General features: G+C 42.7%; 1 protein-coding gene across 8 annotated transcripts in view; it reads left to right on the forward strand.

Moving 5' to 3' along the window:
• The window catches only part of LOC140211181 (voltage-dependent calcium channel subunit alpha-2/delta-2-like), a 1200890-nt gene that overhangs the window by 78444 nt on the left and 1102476 nt on the right, over positions 1–19970 (forward strand). For all 8 annotated transcript variants that reach the window (XM_072280736.1, XM_072280740.1, XM_072280737.1 and 5 more), the window contains exon 2: positions 19662–19743. In XM_072280736.1, the coding sequence (XP_072136837.1) occupies positions 19662–19743 (82 nt within the window). The remainder of the gene's footprint in view (positions 1–19661; positions 19744–19970) is intronic.

The raw sequence follows: 19970 nt of genomic DNA on the forward strand, positions 1-19970 counted from the left end.
ACTTGTCCATAATCCAATGTTCTATCCTTGATGGTATCTATCTGGAAATACCATGGGCTCTTGTTAAGCAGGTTCACGTTTGGCACCTTGTGAAAGGCCTTCTGAAAAGCCAAGTACACAACATCTACCGATTTTTCCTAGTCTATCTTGCTTGTTGTTTCTTCAAAGATTTGTCAGGCAAGATTTTCTCTTAGGGAAACCATGCTGACTTTGGCCTCTTTTAGCATGTGCCTCAAAGTACTCCGTAACCACAGCTTTAACAATCAACTCCAACATCTTCCCAACTACTGAGGTGAGACTGACTGTTCTATAATTTCCTTTCTTCTACCATTCTCCCTTCATTGAAGAGTAGAGTGACATTTGCAATTTTCCAGTCCTTCAGAACCATGCCAGAATCCATTGATTCTTGAAAAATCTCAGGTGGTGACGAGAGGGCGTACAGGAGTGAGATACGCCAACTAGTGGAATGGTGCCACAGCAACAACCTGGCACTCAATGCCTGTAAGATGAAAGAGCTGATTGTGGACTTCAGAAAGGGTAAGACGAAGGAACACATATCAATCCTCATAGAGGGATAAGAAGTGGAGAGAGTGAGCAGCTTCAAGTTCCTGGGTGTCAAGATCTCTGAGGATCTAACTTGGTCCCAACATATTGATGTAGTTATAAAGAAGGCAAGACAGTGGCTATACTTTATTAGGAGTTTGAAGAGGTGGCATGTCAGCAAATACACTCAAAAAGTTCTGTAGTTGTACCATGGAGAGCATTCTGACAGGCTGCATCACTGTCTGGTATGGAGGGGCTACCACACAGGACCGAAAGAAACAGCAGAAGGTTGTAAATCTGGTCAGCTCCATCTTGGGCACTAGCCTACAAAGTACCCAAGACATCTTTAGGGAGCGGTGTCTCAGAAAGGTGGCGTCCATTTTTTAGGACCTCCAGCACCCAGGACATGCCCTTTTCTCACTGTTACCATGAAGTAGGAGATACAGAAGCCTGAAAGAATGCACTCAGCATTCAGGAGCAGCTTCTTCCCCTCAGCCATCCGATTCCTAAATGGACATTCAACCCATGAACACTACCTCACTTTTTTTTTAATATACAGTATTTCTGTTTTTGCACATTTAAAAAAAAATCTGTTCAATATGCGTAATTGATTTACTTGTTTATTTATTGTTGTTATTATTTTATTCCATTTATTATTATTTATTTCTCTGCTAGATTATGTATTGCATTGAACTGCTGCTGCTAAGTTAACAAATTTCACGTCACATGCTGGTAACAATAAACCTGATCCTGATTATTACTAATGCCTCCACAATCTCTTCAGCATCTCTTTTAGCACTTTGGGGTGTAGACAATCTTGTCCAGGTGACTTAATTACCTTCAGACCTTTCAGTTTCCCAAGCATCTGTTCCCTGGTAATAGGAACTTCACATACTTCTGCCCCTGATGCTCTCGAACTTCCAGCATTCTGTTAGTGTCTTCCACAGTGAAGACTGATGCAAAATATTAATTCAGTTCATTCGGCATTTCCTTGTCCCTCAGTGCTACCTCTCCAGCATCACTTTCCAGCAGTCCGATATCTATTCTCACCTCTCTTTTTACACTTTTTGAAGAAACTTCTGGTGTCCTCTTTACTATTATTGGCTAGCTTACTTTGGTATTCCATCTTTTCCTTCTTCATGAATTTTTCAGTTGCCTTCTGTTGGTGTTTAAAAGCTTTCCAGTCCTCTAACTTCCCAATAATTTTTGCTCTATTATATGTCCTCTTTTTGGCTTTTATGTTGGCTTTGATTTCTCATGTCAGCCACGGTTGTGCCACCCTGCCGCCTTCTTTGGGATGTATATATCCTGTACCTTCTGAATTGCTCCCAGAAACACCAGCCATTACTGCTTTGCTGTCATCTCTGCTAAATTTCCTCAAATCAATTTTGGCCAGTTCCTGTTTCATAGTCATAGTCATACTTTATTGATCCCAGGGGAAATTGGTTTTCATTACAGTTGCACCATAAATGATTAAATAGTGATAATAAAACCATAAATAGTTAAATACTAATATGTAAGTTATACCAGGAAATAAGTTCGGGACCAGCCTATTGGCTCAGGGTGTCTGACCCTCCAAGGGAGGAGTTGTAAAGTTTGATGTCCACAGGCAGGAATGACTTCCTATGATGCTCTGTGTTGCATCTCGGTGGAATGATTTTCTGGCTGAATGTACTCCTGTGCCCAACCAGTACATTATGTAGTGGACGGAAGACATTGTCCAAGATGGCATGCAACTTGGACAGCATCCTCTTTTCAGACACGACCTTCAGAGAGTCTAGTTCCATCCCCACAACATCACTGGCCTTACGAATGAGTTTGTTGATTCTGTTGGTATCTGCTACCCTCAGCCTGCTGCCCCAGCACACAACAGCAAACATGATCGCACTGGCCACCACAGACTCGTAGAGCATCCTCAGCATTGTCCGGCAGATGTTAAAGGACCTCATTCTCCACAGGAAATACAGACGGCTCTGACCCTTCTTGTAGACAGCTTCAGTGTTCTTTGACCAGTCCAGTTTATTGTCAATTTGTATCCCCAGGTATTTGTAATCCTCCACCATGTCCACACTGACCCCCCGGATGGAAACAGGGGTCACCGGTACCTTAGCTCTCCTCAGGTCTACCACCAGCTCCTTAGTATCCTTTCATGCCTCTGTAATTTCCTGCACTCCACTATAATACTGATACATCTGACTTTAGCTTCTCCCTCTCAAATTTCACGGTGAATTCTATCATATTATGATCATTGCTCCCTAAGGGTTCCTTTACATTAATCTCCCTAATCAATTTCGGTTCATTGCACAACACCCAATCCAGAATAACTGATCCCCTTGTTGGCTCAACCATAAGCTACTCTAGAAAGCCAACTCACAGGCACTCTACAAATTTCCCCTCTTGGGATACAGCTCCAAACTAATTTTCCCAATCTACCCGCGTATTGAAATCCCCAATGACTATTGTAACATTACTCTTTTGACATGTAATTTGTACACGATACCTTTGCTAGTGTTAGGATGTCTGTATATAACCCCCAACATGGTATTTTTACCCTTACAGTTTCTTAGAACCCACAACGATTCTACACCTTCCAATACCATGTCACCTCTTTCTAATGATTTGATTTCATCACCCCCTATGTCTACCTGCATGTGCTTTTGATACAATGCGTATCCTTGGATTTGAAGCTCCTTATAATCCAGGCATCATCCTGGTAAATCTCCTCTGTAACCTCTCTAAAGTTTCAGCATCCTTCTATAACGGGGTGACCAGAACTGAACATATTCTCCAAGTGTGGTCTAACCAGAGTTTTATAGAGCTACCTCATGGGTCTTGAACTCAATCCCCCAACTAATGAAAGTTAACACACCATCTACCTTCTTAACCATTCTGTCAACTTGCACTGCAACTTTGAGGGATCTAAGTTTATGAACAACACTCCCTCTGAACACTGCACAGCACTTATGCTTTTTTGTAATATGCAAATCATGGATATTTAGAGTGAAAATTGTAATCTCACATACTTTTTATGAATTGAAAGGTATAATGAAATACAGTGCAACAAAGAAAATCTTTCATGTTTCGTAAGCTTTTTCTTGTCTGTCTTTATTGCAAATCCATTGTCCATAAACACTGTTCCTTTCCCTGCTTCAATGAGACAAACAGTTCAAGAACTCCATGCATGTGCTTCCTAAGCATCTCCACATTCTGTTGTGCATTTCCCTGAGAAGATCCATTCCCAGTTTAGGCTGTTGAGTTCTTACCTAATGGCATCATGATTCCCCCTCCCCCAATTAAACACGTTACTGCACTCTCTGCTTCTGTCCTTGTCCAAGGCTATGGTAAAGGTCAGGGGCTTGTGGTCTCTTATCCTGCTTGGACTCCACTAACATATTTCCAACCCTACCTTCTTGTCCTTCTTCTAAACTCGGACTTCTTGAGTCTCTCATCTGTTGTGTGATCCTCCTTTCCCTTATTCTTCATAAGCTAAAGGGTCTGCTTCCAGCCCAACACTGATTGGCCACCCAGTTGTATCTGTCAGTGATGTCTCTTGCCACTTGCCCCCATGCTGTTGGACTACTCTCAGGATATAACATTGCCTAATATTGGGCAGAACAAAGGCAATATGCTTGTAATCTGCTGCAAGCTATCTTCTGCTTGCATCTAGCTCCATTCTCTTTTTTAATTGATCAGGTTCAAACAGACAACTGGGGACTTTGTCTGCTGTTTGATTGGGACAAATTCTAACCCCCAGCATAAGTATCTCCAAGTGAGAATCCTCACCCTTCAGGTTGTCCATCCCTTTCATCAGCTTCCTTTTTCTCTAAAAGCTTTCAACTTTTTTAATGTGACCCTCTGAAAAAGATGGAAGCTTTGGGAATACATAATGGAATTTTGTGAGTGGATAACTCTTTGATGTTATCTCCTGTGACGGGTGAATGAGTGGTGATCATCCACTTCTGAACCTACTATCAATAACTTAATCAATGTGGTTTTTGGAAAGGACAATAAGTGGTCTAAATGTCTGTCCTGGGCATTTCTGAAAGGCAATTTGTTTTGTTGATGTGTATCCCAAGTCATTTGAAGTTCACTTACCAAATGAAAGAATAACTTATAGATATTGTAAAACTGAGTGTAGGCAGTATTATTCTGGTGTGTTATTTGAAAGGTTCTGGAGGGTAGAGACTGGAAAATGTCAATGATCACTGTCCAAATGTGTTTAACTGTGGAGCCTCAGAGGTCTGCTTGATGATAATGTTGTCCTGTTCTACATTTATTAGTAAAATGTGAAACCTAAATAAAGAGAAATGAGGGGAACATAGTGTCTTTTGCATTTAAAATAAATTAGTGTTGTTGCTTGCCATTCTGTTAGCCGGGGTTACTAAAGCATGGTCACATATTTTTGGTCCTGATGAAGGGCCTCGACCCAAAACATTAAGTGTACTGTTTTCCATAGATGCTGTGTTCTTCCAGCATTTTGTGTGTGTTGCTGTGATTTCCAGTTTCTGCAGATTTTCTTGTGTTTTGTACGTTTAGCGAAGACCAATTATCTACCTGCTCCTCAGTAGAAATGCAAGACGTTTGATTATAGTCATAGAAGACTGCAGCCCTGAAGCAGGCCACTTGGCCTATCTAGTTCTTGTCAAACCATTACTCTGCCTAATCCCATCAACCGGCACCTGGTCATCGCCCTCCATATCCCTCCCATCCATATGCTTATCCAAGTTTACCTTAAATGTTGAAATCAAAGCCTCTATCAATTCCTCTGGCAGCTCGTTACACATTATGAGCTGCCAACTTGTTACAAGGAGACTAGTTGATAAATTTTCAGATGGCATTTGGTGAAGAATCACATGAATTATTTGAACCTCAGTGGACACTAATAATGGATAGCAGTGATTTAGATTTAGTATGTAAGTTCGGGAGAAAAGGAAGAAAAGAACACCATTCTTTTTACTTACCAGAGTGAATTTATATTGTAATCTCGAAAGGCCATTTTTGGGCTAATGCTTATGATGTTATGCATAAATGACTTGGAATTGGGTCCAGAGAGAACCCTTGTGAGTGATGCAAACTGAGCAATGCAGTCATTGCTGAGATTAATAGGAGCAGAGTTCAGGAAGATGAGGATGCTGCTGAAACTCACAGGCATGCAGCGGGTGCGATAAAGTGTAAATTGATGCACATCGGCGGAGGGGGAGTGGGGAGAGTGTGCAGAACTTGAGAAGTTATTTTAGAACCAAATTTGCAGCCACACAAAGGGGGCCTGCTGCAAATGAACAAACTACAGGGGGATCTCAGCAGATCAGTCAGTATCTTTGGAAGAATTCAGCCAGTCAATGTTATGGGTCAGAACCCTGCATATGGAAAGAAACCCTGCTTCTCTTTAAAGCAGAGACCAAGGAAATCTAATAGGGTATTGAAACTTGAGATAGTTTGATAGAACAAGTGAGCAGAAATTACTCTCTGTGTAAAAAACTTACCCCTGACATCTCCTCTGTACTTATCTCCAAGCACCTTAAAACTGTGCCCTCTCATGTTAGCCATTTCAGCCCTGGGAAAAAGCCTCTGACTATCCACACGATCAATGCCTCTCATTATCTTATACACCTCTGTCAGGTCACCTCTCATCCTCTGTTGCCACAAGGAGAAAAGGCCAAGTTCCCTCAACCTAGTCTCATAAGGCACGCTCTCCAATCCAGGCAACATCCTTTTAAATCTCCTCTGCACCCTTTCTATGGTTTCCACATCCTTCCTGTAGTGAGGTGACCAGAACTGAGCACAGTACTCCAAGTGGGGTCTGACCAGGGTCCTATAAAGCTGTAATATTACCTCTCGGCTCTTAAATTCAATCCCATGGTTGATGAAGGCCAATACACCGTACGCCTTCTTAACCACAGAGTCAACCTGTGCAGCTGCTTTGAGTGTCATATGGACTTGGACCCCAAGATCTCGTTGATTCTCCACACTACCAAGAGTCTTACCATTAATACTATATTCTGCCATCATATTTGACATACCAAAATTAATCACTTCACAATTATCTGGGTTGAACTCCATCTGCCACTTCGCAGCCCAGTTCTGCATCCTATCAATGTCGCAGTGTAACCTCTGACAACCCTCCACACTATCCACAACACCCCTAACTTTAGTATCATCAGCAAATTTACTAACCCATCCCTCCATATCCTCATCCAGGTCATTTATAAAAATCACAAAGGGTTGGGGTCCCTGAACAGAACTCTGAGGCACACCACTGGTCACCGGCCTCCATACAGAATATAAACCATCTACAACCACCCTTTGCCTTCTGTGGTCAAGCCAGTACTGGATCCACAAAGCAAGGCCCCCTTGGATCCCATGTCTCATTACCTTCTCAATGACCCTTGCACAAGGAACCTTATCAAATGCCTTACTGAAATCCATATACACTACATCCACTGCTCTACCTTCATTAACGTCAGAGCATGAATCACCCTGGTCAAAAAGCTACAGATCATTTGATTAGGCATTTAGTGGGATGCCTGGCAGATTGGAGCTGGGCTGTTCATAGTCATAGTCATACTTTATTGATCCCGAGGGAAATTGGTTTTCGTTGGTTGGATGGGTGATAATCCAGGGTCTTACTGTACATCAGACGCTGGGATGAAGAGGAGTAGGCTGGGGTGAAGATCTGGTAGCTGGTTTAATAGCACAGATGAGGATGTTATAGATTAACAAGGCATGGAAGCAGGCTGTTCAGCCCAAGTCATCCAGTGGTGTTCAACCATTTGCCCAGGATTGGCATATATACTTCTAAACCTTTCCCATTCCTGTACTTAACCAAATATCTTTTAAATTTTATTATTGTATCCATCTCAATCCCTTACTTTGGCAGTTCAATGAATATCTTATTCCAAGAAGTAAAATTGTAGCCTGCCCAGCCTCTCCCTGTAATACTGGGCCTCAAATCCTGGCAACCTTCTTGTGTAAGGGGTTTCTTCTTTTATGTTACTGTGTATGTTAATCAAAATGACTTCTTTGTTATGTTATAATTAAAATGGTTTCTCTGTGATGTTAACTGCTGAGGCAGTGATTCTTTTCCTAGCAACTGGCAGCGTGTTTGGGTTATCACTAATGATAAGGAAGGAATGAACCAATGGGTGTCCATGTTGTTCTTTTTTGGGGTGATATTCTGTTTCATATGGCTGGGAACCGGTGTGTTTGGCAGGCTTTCGGAGGAGAGACTGGGAGTAAGACGGACATGCTGGAAGTGCTCTGTTTGATCACCTTGGGTGGTCCCGAGCGGCGAGTCGAGGGGGTCAGAGTGGACCGCAGGGTGAAGAGAGAAGACCCTGGGTATTTGAGCTCCAACTGTGTGCACGAAGAAATTGAACTTTGATAAGTCTGGCGCCTTTTCCTTTTTTCTTGTATATTGTATCTCTATTAATCTCATAGTCACAGTAAGATTTATAAAGTGTAATCTGTAAAGTGTACATTCTATGCTGTCTGATATTTGATGTTTGAGGTCGTACTGGGTGGCAGTGCACAGCAACCGACGCAACCAGGAGATACGATTGGGCGGCGGGCAGGGTTTCCCCTGGATAAATACGAGCTGATATAGCTGAGTGTTACATTTGCAAACCTTCTCTTCACTCTTTCCAATTTAAAGTTTTTTTCCCCTGTAACAGGGCAACCATAATTGTACATAATATTCCATGAAGTTATCTCCAGCAGAATAAAAGATATTTTGGCATTGCAATATTTGATCTGGGAGTGAACAATGATTGTTGTCAGGACTAGGTGTCACGGTAGCATCACGGTTAGCATGATGCTATTACAGCTCTGGTCATCGAAGTTGAAAGTTCAATTCATCTGTAAAGAGTCTCTGTACATGCTCCTCGCGGAATGTGAGTGTTTTCTCCGGGTGCTCTGGTTTCCTCCCACAGTCCAAAGATGTGCTGGATAGGTTTATTGGTCAGTGTAAATTGACCTGTGATTAGATTAGGGTTAGTGAGGGTCACAAAAAAGTGAAGATCTGCAGATGCTGGAAATCGGAGCAACACACACAAAATGCTGGAGAAACTCAGCAGGCCAGCAGTACTGGCGACGTTTCAGCCTGGAGAGTCGACTGTACTCTTTTCCATAAATGCTGCCTGGTCTGCTGAGTTCCTCCAGCAGTCTGTGTGTGTTGGTGAGGGTTGCTGGGGCAGCATGGCTTGGAGGGCCAGAAGGGCCTTCTCCGTGCTCTGTCACCAAATATATCAAGTCCTCTTTTACATGGGGCGTGATGTCAACCTGTGAGCCGCAGAGATGAAGGCAACATCAAGATAGGTGCATAAGCTTAATCCCTTCAGCAATCTCTTGGTTCATTTCCTGAAGTGACACAAATCTACCAAGGTATTGCTGCATTTCACAATGAGGAAAGTCAGATTTCGATTGTTTTTCACTGAATAAAATAGCGTTATGTGGTTGAAATCTGGGGCCAGTATATGAAAATAAGAACTTTGAAAAGACTACTAAGCTTGAATGTGTGTGAGGAGGACTGGGGTTCGTGATTAGGCAGCACAGCTTGAATGTAGGATGGCATATTACAGACCAGCACGGCTTCAGAATCCGAAACAGGCTTATTATTATCACTGACTCACACCGCGAAATCTGCTGTCTTGCAGCATCTGTACACAGCAATACATAAAACTATACTATATCAAAGTATATTTTCAAAGCTCAAATAAATTTATCATCAAAGTACATAAATGTCACCATATACTACCTTGAGATTGATTTTTCTTTGCAGCCGTTCACAGTAGAATAAAGAAATACCATAGAATCAATGAAGATCTGCTCACAAAGACTGACAAACAGCTAATGTGCAAAAGAGGATAGTCTGTTCAAATACAGAAGAAAGTAAATGAATAATAATGAGAACATGAGCTGTAGAGCCCTTGAAAGTGAGTCCATATGTTGTGGAATCACACACAAAATGTTGGAGGAACTCAGCAGGCCAGGCAGCATCAAGGAAGAGTATTGTCAATGTTTCGGGCTGAAACACATCGGACTGGAGAAAAAAAGCTGAGGAGTAGATTTAAAAGGTGGGCGGAGGGGAGAGAGAACCACCAGGTGACAGGTGAATTCTGGAGGGGGAGGGATGAAGTAAAGAGCTGGGAAGTTGAATGGTGAGAGAGACAGAAGGCCATGGAAGAAAGAGAAAGGGGGAGGAGCACCAGAGGGAGTCGATGGGTCAAGGAGAGAAGAGAGAGGGAAAAGGGGATGGGAAATGGGGGATGGAGGCCATTACTGGAAAATCAAGAAATCAATGTTCATGCCCAGGTTGGAGGCTACCCAGACTTAATATAAGGTGTTGTTCCTCCAACCTGAGTGTGGCCTCATCACGACAGTAGAGGAACCCATGCTAGACAATTTGGAATGGGAAGTGGAATTAAAATGGGTGGCCACTTGGAGATACCCCTTTTTTCTGGCAGATGGAGTGTAGGTACTCAATGAAGTGGTCTCCCAATCTACATCAAGTCTCACCGAAATACAGGAGGCTGCACCGGGAGCTCCGGACACAGTATATGACCCCAACAGACTCACAGGGGAAATGTTGCCTCACCTGGAAGGACTGTTTAGGGCCTTGAATGGTAGTGAAGGAGGAGGTGTAGGGGCAGGTGTAGCACTTGTTCCGCTTGCAAGGATAAGTGCCAGGAGGAAGATCAATGGGTAGGAATGAATGGACAAGGGAGTTGCGTAGGGAGTGTATCCTGTGAAAAGCAGGAAGTTGGGGTGAGGGAAAGATGTACTTGGTGGTGGGATCCCATTGGAGATGGCGGAAATTTCAGAGAATTATGTGCTGGACACAGAGGCTGGGGGGTGGTAGGTAACAGCACGGAATCAAAGGTGGATTAGCATATAGGAGGGAGATTAAAAATCTGTTTGAATGGTACCACATCGATAACCTCTTACTCAATGTCTGCAAAACCAAAGAGCTAATCGTTGACTGTTTGAAGGAAGAAACTGGAGGTCCAATGGCCAGTCCTCATTAGCAGATGGGAGGTGGAGATGTTTAAACTCCTCGGTGTTATCATATCAAAGGATTGTCTTGTGACTAGCACTTAAAGTGCCATTACAAAGATGGCATGGCAGTGCCTGTACTTTCTTAGAAGTTTGCACATGTAGCCCCCCGGCCACCCTCAGGGTCGCTCGGCATGTCAACTGAAAACTTGGACAAACTTCTACAGATGCACGGTAGAGAGTATCCTGATTAGTTGCATCATGGTCTGGTGTGACCGAAAAACAGAACACCTGCAAAAAGTGGTGCTTACTACTGTCCTTCACAGGCAAAGTTGGCCCCACCATTGGACACATCTACAGGGAGGAATGCCACAGGAAAGCAGCACCCATCAACAAGGACCACCCCGGCCCCCCCCCCACCCCACATCCAGACTATGCTCCTCTCTTTCTGCTGCTGTTGGGAGGGAGGTACAGGAGCCTCATTTCCTCACTACCACATTCAGGCATTCAGGAACAGTTATTACCCTTCAACCATCAGGCTCCTGAACAGGCATGGATAACTTCACTCACCTGAACCCTGAATTGGTTCCACAACCTACAGAACACAGTTAATCTTCTTTTGCACAGTGGTTGTTTGTTAGTCTTTGTGTGGTTTACATTGATTCTATAGAATTTTGTTTTGCTGTGAATACCTGCAAGAAAATGAATGTATGGTGACTTTGATAATAAATTAAATTTACTTTGAACTTTGAATATAAAAGCTTTGGCGTATATATTTAATAAACCGCTTCATTGAGTACCTCCTCTTCATTCATATTTAATCTTACTTCCCAGTCCCATTCTGACGTGTCAGTCCATGGCCTCCTGTAATGCCACGATGAGGCCACTTCAGGTTGGAGGAGAAACTACTCAAATTCCATCTGGGCAGCCTCCAACCTGTTGGCATGAACATCGATTTCTCTAACTTTTATAGGTTCGTTCTCTCCCCTTCTCCCTTTTTTCATTTGCCATTCTGGCTCCCGTCTTATTCCTTCTCTTCACCTGATTATCACCACCTTCTGGTGACCCTCCTCCTCCCCTTTCTTCTATGGTTCACTCTCCAATCAGATAAATTCTTCTTCAGCCTTTACCTCTTACACCTACCAACTCCTGTTTTTTCACTTCATTCGCCCAACGCCACCCACCCACCTTCCCTATCACCTGCCAACTTGTACATTGGGTAAATTTAAAGTGTTTCCTCCCCTCACCTTCTTATTCTGGCTTCTTTTCTGTCCTTTTCCAGTTCTGATCAAAGATCTCGGCCTGAACTGTTTATTGCCCTGCAGTGATGGTGCCTGATCTGCTGGGTTCCTCCAGCATTTTGTGCTTTGCTGAACAAAATAAAAGTACAGATATATATTTACTAATTCCCTGGAAAAGCTTCAATGCTGATATCTTGTTCAGATATGAGTTGTATCGAGATGTGAGTTATGAAATGTACAAACTGCCTATACCTAGGAAAAAAGCAAAGCTGGATATTTAAAAATATAATTGCAGTGAACACGAGAACTGTGAAAATGCTTGACCGGTGTTGTTGACGTAATTGTACAGCACAGAGATCAGCCCCTATGCTGACCATCAAATACCATCTGTATTAGTCCCATTTACCAGCACTGGCTCTGTAGCTTTCTGTGCCTTGGTCATAGTGTTCAGCCAGATACTTGGTAAATGTTCTGAGCCTTTGCCTGCACTGCACTCTGAGGAAGTACTTTTTAGATTTCAGCCACCCACTGGGTGAAGGATTGACTCCTCATATCTCCTTTCATCCTTACTCCTCACCATAAATGAGGAGCATTTGGTGACTCTGAGCTGAAGTTTAGAAGAATGGGGGGTGGGGGATCTGCTTGAAACCGACTAAATATTAAAATGCCTTGATGGAGTAGATTTGGAGAGGATGTTTCCTATAGTAGTGGAGTCTGGGACCAGAGGGCACAGCCTCAGAATAGAAGGACGTTCCTATAAAACAGAGATGAGGATAGACTTCTTTAGTCAGAGGGTGGTGAATCTGTGGAATTCATTGCCACAGATGGCTGGGGAGGCCAAGTCATTGGGTATATTTAAAGCGAACATTGTTGGGTTCTTGATTAGGAAGGGTGTCAAAGGTAATTGTGGAATGGCAGGAGAATGGGCTTGAGAGGGGTAATAAATCAGCTATGATCAAATGGTGAAGCAGACTCGATGGGCCAAATGGTCTAATTCTGCTCCAATGATCAGAACTTGCATACTTTGGGTTTATGTATTTTCTTAATGTAGAAAATTATTATTACCAAGTCCATGTATGCCTCTCATAGTTTTGTGCACTTCTTGTCAGGTCTCCTCTGCTTCAAGGAAAATGAACTCAACCTATCCAGTCTCTCCTTTACAAACGAAATGTTCCTCCTAGTGAACCTCTCTGCACTCATTTCATCTTTGGCTAACCAAAGTTTTACAAAATTGTGACACTGCCTCTCCATGCTGTTATATTCTATTCCTCGGCTAATTAGGCCAGCTTTTTATTTCCTTCCTTCTTCACCTTATCTATTTGTGCTGCCACGTTTAGGGATTTGTGAATGTACTCCGATGCCATCCTGTTCCTCAGTACTCTGTACCTTCATGAAATCACTTACAGTGCATCCCTTTGTACTTCTCAGGATGAAATTCATTTGTCATTGTTGTGTTCAGCTCAGCGGCTGATCAATATTGTTCTGTAACCTAGGACTCTCCTCCTCACTATAAACACCATCAAGTTTCAGGTCATTCGCAAACATACTAATTATGCTTGTTACATTCATATTCAAGTAATTTATGTATATGATAAAGAACAGGGGCCCCAGCGTTGATCTGTGTGGAGCACCACTGGTTGCAATCTTCCAATCACAAAAGCAATCTTCCACTAATATCTTCTGTCTGTCTCCTATTATCAAGCTATCTTTTGATCTAATTTGCCAATTTGCCTTCGGTTCCACAGTCTCTAATCTTTTGGACCAATTTTTCATTTAGAACCTTGCTTAAAGGCCTTACTGAAGTTCATGTTCACTCCATTATCTTCATCAATATATTTTGCTATTTCTTCAAACCATTCCCTTTTTACCCCCTCTTCTGTTGTGCCTGTAGCATCTGTGCCATTTTAATCATCCCCCTCAACTTCTCTTGACAAGCTGAGGCTAAGTGTACTCACATTCGATTGAATTCTCCAACTTCTGGTAACTGCTCCCCTGTCTGACTCTTTTCCCTCTCATCTCCTGGTCCACCAGCCCCTTTTCACCCTCTCCCTTTCACCCCCCTGCCCCCCATTTGTCGATCCTCTCACTGGTCTCCCTCCCTTTCTTCCATGCTCCACTGAGCCCTCCCAAGAGGTTCCATTACTTTGTCACTTTCAGCTTCTGACACTATTCTTCCTGTCTCTGCCTATCTCCCTCAGTACCTGGATCCTGCTATCACCTGCACTCCTCCTTCCTCCTCTTTATTCTGGCTATCTCCCCTCTATGTTTCAGTCCAAATTAAGGGTCTCAGCCTGGAACATCAACTGTCCATTTCCCTCTGTGGATGTTGCCTGACCTGCTGAGTTCCTCCAGCATTTTGTGTGTGGCTCCAGATTCCAGCACTTGCATTCTCTTGTGTCTTTGCTAGTTGTTGATTGCCCAGTGCCGGGGTAAAGGCTGTGTGCATTCACTCTGTCTATGCCCCTCATGATTTTGTACATCTCCATAAAATCACCCCTCATTCTCCTATACTCCAATAAATAAATTCCCAACCTGCTGAACCCCTATTATATAGTCCCTTGAGTCTCCACTGCACTTTTTCCACCTGTACTATAACAGGGTGACTTAAACTGAACATAATGTTCTAAATCAAGTGTTCCCTACCTTTTTGTGCCTTGGAGACTTACCATTAACTAAGGGGTCTGTGCACCCCTCTCTAAGTGTATCCTCACCATTAACTGAGGGATCTGTGCACCCCTGTCTAAGTGTATCCTCACCATTAACTGAGGGGTCTGTGCACCCCTCTCTAAGTGTATCCTCACCATTAACTGAGGGGTCGGTGCACCCTAGTCTAAGTGTATCCCCACCAGCATCTTGTACAACTATGACATAACATCCAAACTTCTATAATCAGTTCCATGACTGTTGAAGCCAGCATGAGAAAAGCCTTCTTCACCATCCTGTCTACTTGTGATACCACTTTCAAGGACTTGTACCCCCAGATTTCTCTGTTCTACAATACTGCCCAGGGTCCTACTATCCACAGTGAAAGTTCCACACTCATTTGTCTCCCCAAAATGCAAAAGCTGACACCTACTCAAATAAAACTCCATTTGCCATTCTTTGACACACTTACCCAGCTGAAGAATATCCCTTTGTAAATCCTGATAGCCATCTTCACTCTAAATGATATGACCTGTTTTAGTGTCATCTACAAAATTACTAACCATGCTTTGTACATTCTTATTCAAAAAATTGACTTAAGGTAATGAACAGCAATGGGCCGAGCACCAACACCACTAATCACTGACTGTAGTCCCAAAGACAATGTTCCACCATCACCTTTTGCTTCCGTCCATTAAGCCAATGATGTATCCAAGTAGCTAGCTCGCTGTGGGTCCCATGAAACTAACTTTCCATAGCAGCTAATCATGCAAAGCTTTAAAGGTCTTACGGAAGTCCCTGTAGTCTACTGCCTTGCCCTCATTTACTTTCTCGGTTACTTCTTCAGAAAACGCAACTTTGTGAGATGTGATCTCACATGCACAAAGTCGTGCTGACTATCGCTAGTCACCCCTGTCTTTCTGAATGCTTGTGCATGTTATACCTCAGCAACTTGCCTAGCATGGATGTTGGTCTATGGTTGCCAGGTTTTACTTTACAGTTCTTCTTAAATAAAGGCACAGCATGAACCACACTCCACTCTTCCAGCAACTCACCCGTTACTGAAGACACAATGCATATATCTCAGCTAGAACTCTGCAATATTTTCTCAAGTTTCCCACAGCGTTCTGGATACATGTTAATGTTCAAAATTCAAAGTAGATTTATAATCAAAGTACATATACTTATGTTACTCAGACACCCTGAGCCGATAGGCTGGTCCTGGATTTATTTCATAATTTACTGGCATAATTTACATATTACTATTTATTGGTTCTATTACTATTTATTAATTTATGGTGCAACTGTAACGAAAACCAGTTTCCCCCGTGATCAATAAATATGACTATGACTATGACTATGTTACTATACACTACCTTGAGGTTCATTTCTGGGGGAAAAAATACAACAGTATTTTACAAAAAAAATACAGTACAGTATATTATCTCCAGTTACCAAATGACATATTATTACTGAGCTAGTACAAAGCTAAGTACTTTTATTTCTGTTTCCCAAACACCTTCCTATTTTAACAATTTACAGTACGGTGCAAAAGTCTTAGGCACCTTGGCTATATATAAATGTGCGGAAGTCTTTTGTACAGTACTGCATAAATATAAATTTGGAAAGGCAAAGATTGATTTGGGATTTGTGCTTTTTAGCAAGCAAGTTGTTCTGTATTGCAACCTCAACAGGGTGATAGTACCTCAGAAACCTTCGGTACACCTAATGCTGCTCCTGGTATCCTTTTCTACACTCCTTGTTGAAACCGGGCTCATCCGCTGATGTGAAAGTAATGGTAGAGTGATCCTTGTAAGTGGAACAAGTGCTACACATGCCCTTACACTTCCTCCCTTACCACCATTCAGGGCCCCAGACAGTCCTTCCAGGTGAGGTGACACTTCACCTGTGAGTCGGCTGTGGTGATATACTGTGTCCGGTGCTCCCGATGTGGCCTTCTATATATTGGCGAGACCCGACGCACACTGGGAGACCGCTTTGCTGAACACCTACGCTCTGTCCGCCAGAGAAAGCAGGATCTCCCATTCCCATTCTGACATGTCCATCCACGGCCTCCTCTACTGTAAAGATGAAGCCACACTCAGGTTGGAGGAACAACACCTTATATTCCGTCTGGGTAGCCTCCAACCTGATGGCATGAACATCGACTTCTCTAACTTCCGCTAAGGCCCCACCTCCCCCTCGTACCCCATCCGTTATTTATTTTTATACACACATTCTTTCTCTCACTCTTCTTTTTCTCCCTCTGTCCCTCTCACTATACCCCTTGCCCATCCTCTAGTTCCCCCCCACCTTGTCTTTCTCCCCAGACCTCCTGTCCCATGAACCTCTCATTTCCCCTTTGCCAATCACCTGTCCAGCTCTTGGCTCCATCCCTCCCCCTCCTGTCTTCTCCTATCATTTCGGATCTCCCCCTCCCCCTCCCACTTTCAAATCCCTTACTCACTCTTCCTTCAGTTAGTCCTAACGAAGGATCTTGGCCTGAAACGTTGACTGTACCTCTTCCTAGAGATGCTGCCTGGCCTGCTGCGTTCACCAGCAACTTTGATGTGTAGAGTGATGAATATGTTTGTGATAAGTTTATCGACTGTGGTGATGAACATTTCTGATGATCCACAGTAGTGGTCACCAACCGGTCGATCGCGATGGACCGGTTGATCTTTGAGACTTTCCCAGGAGATCCCGAAAAAAAAGAAAAAGAAATACACAACTACTGTTGTAATGTGAGCATTATAAAAATAAGTAATACTAATTAGGATACAGGTAATATAGCAATACTCCTGCTATCAGGTTGCAGGGTTTTAGTTCTGTTCTTTCTGCCCAGTGCGCATGTGTGTATAGCTCCCCCCGCCATGTGCTGCGGTAGAAAAGACCGAAAGTAAAACCCCGCAACCGGGAAACTACCTCTCTTTACAAACAGCTTTCCGTAGCGGGAGTATTGCTATATTACCATTATCCTAATTTGTATTAACTTATCTTTAAAATGCTCACATTACAACACTTCTCCTCCTTTAAGTTCCAACATTTCCCAAATGTAAATAACTGGGGAACAAAAAAACAGTGATGTCATTATCTTGCGTACCTCTGAAACTTATACCAGTGTCTCAGTAACAGCTTACCAATACAAAACACCTAAAAAATGTGGTAGATTCAACTGTCCATTCAAGTATTCAGTCTGTCAGGAGGTTTGCGAGGGTGCTGTGCTGCAACAGATAAAAGTTATGAAATCTAAGTACAGGAGCTGTTTTACTGACAGACACCTCACAGACTGTCTCAGACTGGCTGTCTGTAGTTATGAGCCAAATTTCAGGGAACGAGCAGAAAGTATTCAGCCCCAGTTATCATACTGAGTGCAACAGTCAATTTTTGTTCATTTATTTTTCATGTTGAAATAAAATTAAATAATGAAACATAGACTTAAAGGTGTTGTAATGTGAGTATTATAGAAATAAGTAATACTAATTAAGACAATGGTAATATAGCAGTACTCCCACTACAGAAAGCTGCTTGTAAAGAGAGATTGTTTCTGAGTTGTGGGGTTTTACTTTCAGTCTTTTCTGCCTGGTGCGCATACGAGTGACTAAACTGTTTAGTAGATCGATCTTGCCTTTCACTAAGGCCGAGGTAGGGGTTCTTGAGCTTAAAAAGGTTGGCGACCACTAAGCTGCAGTCTACGTTTGAGCTTCCAGATCTGTTCTTCATCTGTCCCATTTAGCACCATGTTGTGCCTTGCAGCATGATGGGGTATGCCCTTAGCATGAAGAACAGGACTTTTGTGTTTACAAGGTCACCAGTTCTACCTAAGTTATCCAGTAATGTATGAATCTGCTGCAGGTAAGTTGGAGAGGACAAGGCTGGTGGTCTATTTCCTTGGTTGATTCCCTCACGACCGGCCTGGCTGCAGTATTCTTCAGCCTTGGCCAGCTCTGTCTGTGGTAGTACCAAGTCATTCATGAAGTTGCCAACCAGAAAACATTCTGTGCTGTTTTGATTCTGAGGCAAATAGTACAAATGTATGTAAAAGAATTTGGTTTCACAATAGTGAAGAGGAGGTAGGTAGATGAAGAAATATGAGAGACAGTTTGAGTTGAGAATAAACATTTAGATAGTGTTGTCTTTACATTTAGAGGGCAGTGAACGCACCCCTGTCCTGCTGTGGAGATGGTTGACAGCTTCACATTCCTTGGCAGCCATATCATCAACAACCTCTCCTGTTCCCTCTACACTGATGGGATAATCAAGAAGGTACATCATTATAAATAATGTGTTAGACACCTAAGAAGATTTGGCTTGGCCTCAAGGATTATCTCAAACTTCTGCAGATACAATATCCTGAAGGGTTACATCTTAGCCTGGTATAGCAGCTGCTCTGCTCTGGACAACAGAACCCACAGAGAATGGTGAACACTGCCCAGTTCCTCACACATTCAGCATTTTCTTCATGGTGCGTTGCACCAGGATGGCTAACAGTATTGTCAAGGATACCCGACACCCTGGTCATTTTGTTTTCTCTCTTCTACCTTCTGGGAGAAGGTGCAGGACTCAAGAACAGCTTCTTCCCCATCTCTTTCGCATCCCATTCCTGGAGATGCTGCAATGCTTATGGATTCTTAACTCTTCCTTGTTTGTTTATTCTGTTATTGTCACCTTTCTGTGCTCTTCAATTTGCACTACTGCACTATTCTGCTGTCTTGTGCCGTTTGCAGTATTTATTATTGCCATGTCCACTGTTTACTCTGTAAGCTTCACATGAGCTCGGTGTTCATTGCACCCTGGTGTATTTAACAATAAACTAATCTGAATCTGAACCTGAGCCTCTGTTCCTGTGGGCTTGGTGTGCCTCTACTGAGAGTGTGTGCACTTCTGAAGATAAATAGGAACTCTTTTAATGGATTTCAAAGTGAAAATGGAAATTAATAATACTGCTGCTTCAGTTGAGTTGTTGTCTGGTGGAGTTTGATCATCTGGGCCCTAACTTGTGTGATTACCAGGTATCTGGCCCCAACTTGTATGATTACCAGGTATCTGGCCCTAACTTGTGTGATTATTAGGTATCTGTAATGCTAGGATCAGGTTCTTCATAGAGTGTGATTCTCAACTTTTTAAGTGTCAAATGTAATAGCTTTTCTAGTGAAGAACTGAGATTCTTACATTGTTAGATAATAAGTTTTGCCTAATTAAATTCTTTGCTATTACAACTTTCTATGTTTTTCCTCTGCTTAGAATTCAGTACTGGGCAGGGAGGATTGAACAAGAACTGGACCGAGTAGTCCAACAGGTCAGCGGGATTCAACAGCTTAAAACGGTATGTGCTCTATATTTATCACCTGTGTTGGTTGGCATGATGTTCTAAAAACTTAAAAGTTACTCACTTCTAAGTACTTCATTGACTAAAGAGTTCTTTGGGATGTTTCAAGCTTGTCTTATCGAAGTACCTATGCTTTTTGTAGTTTAATTTCAGGTGCTGTTAGCTAATTTACAGGGCAGGTACTGTGTATCGGCTGTGTGTATATCAGGGCTTGCACCTTTCCT

Source organism: Mobula birostris, chromosome 16, assembly GCF_030028105.1.
Source record: "Mobula birostris isolate sMobBir1 chromosome 16, sMobBir1.hap1, whole genome shotgun sequence".
Lineage (NCBI taxonomy): Eukaryota > Metazoa > Chordata > Chondrichthyes > Myliobatiformes > Myliobatidae > Mobula > Mobula birostris.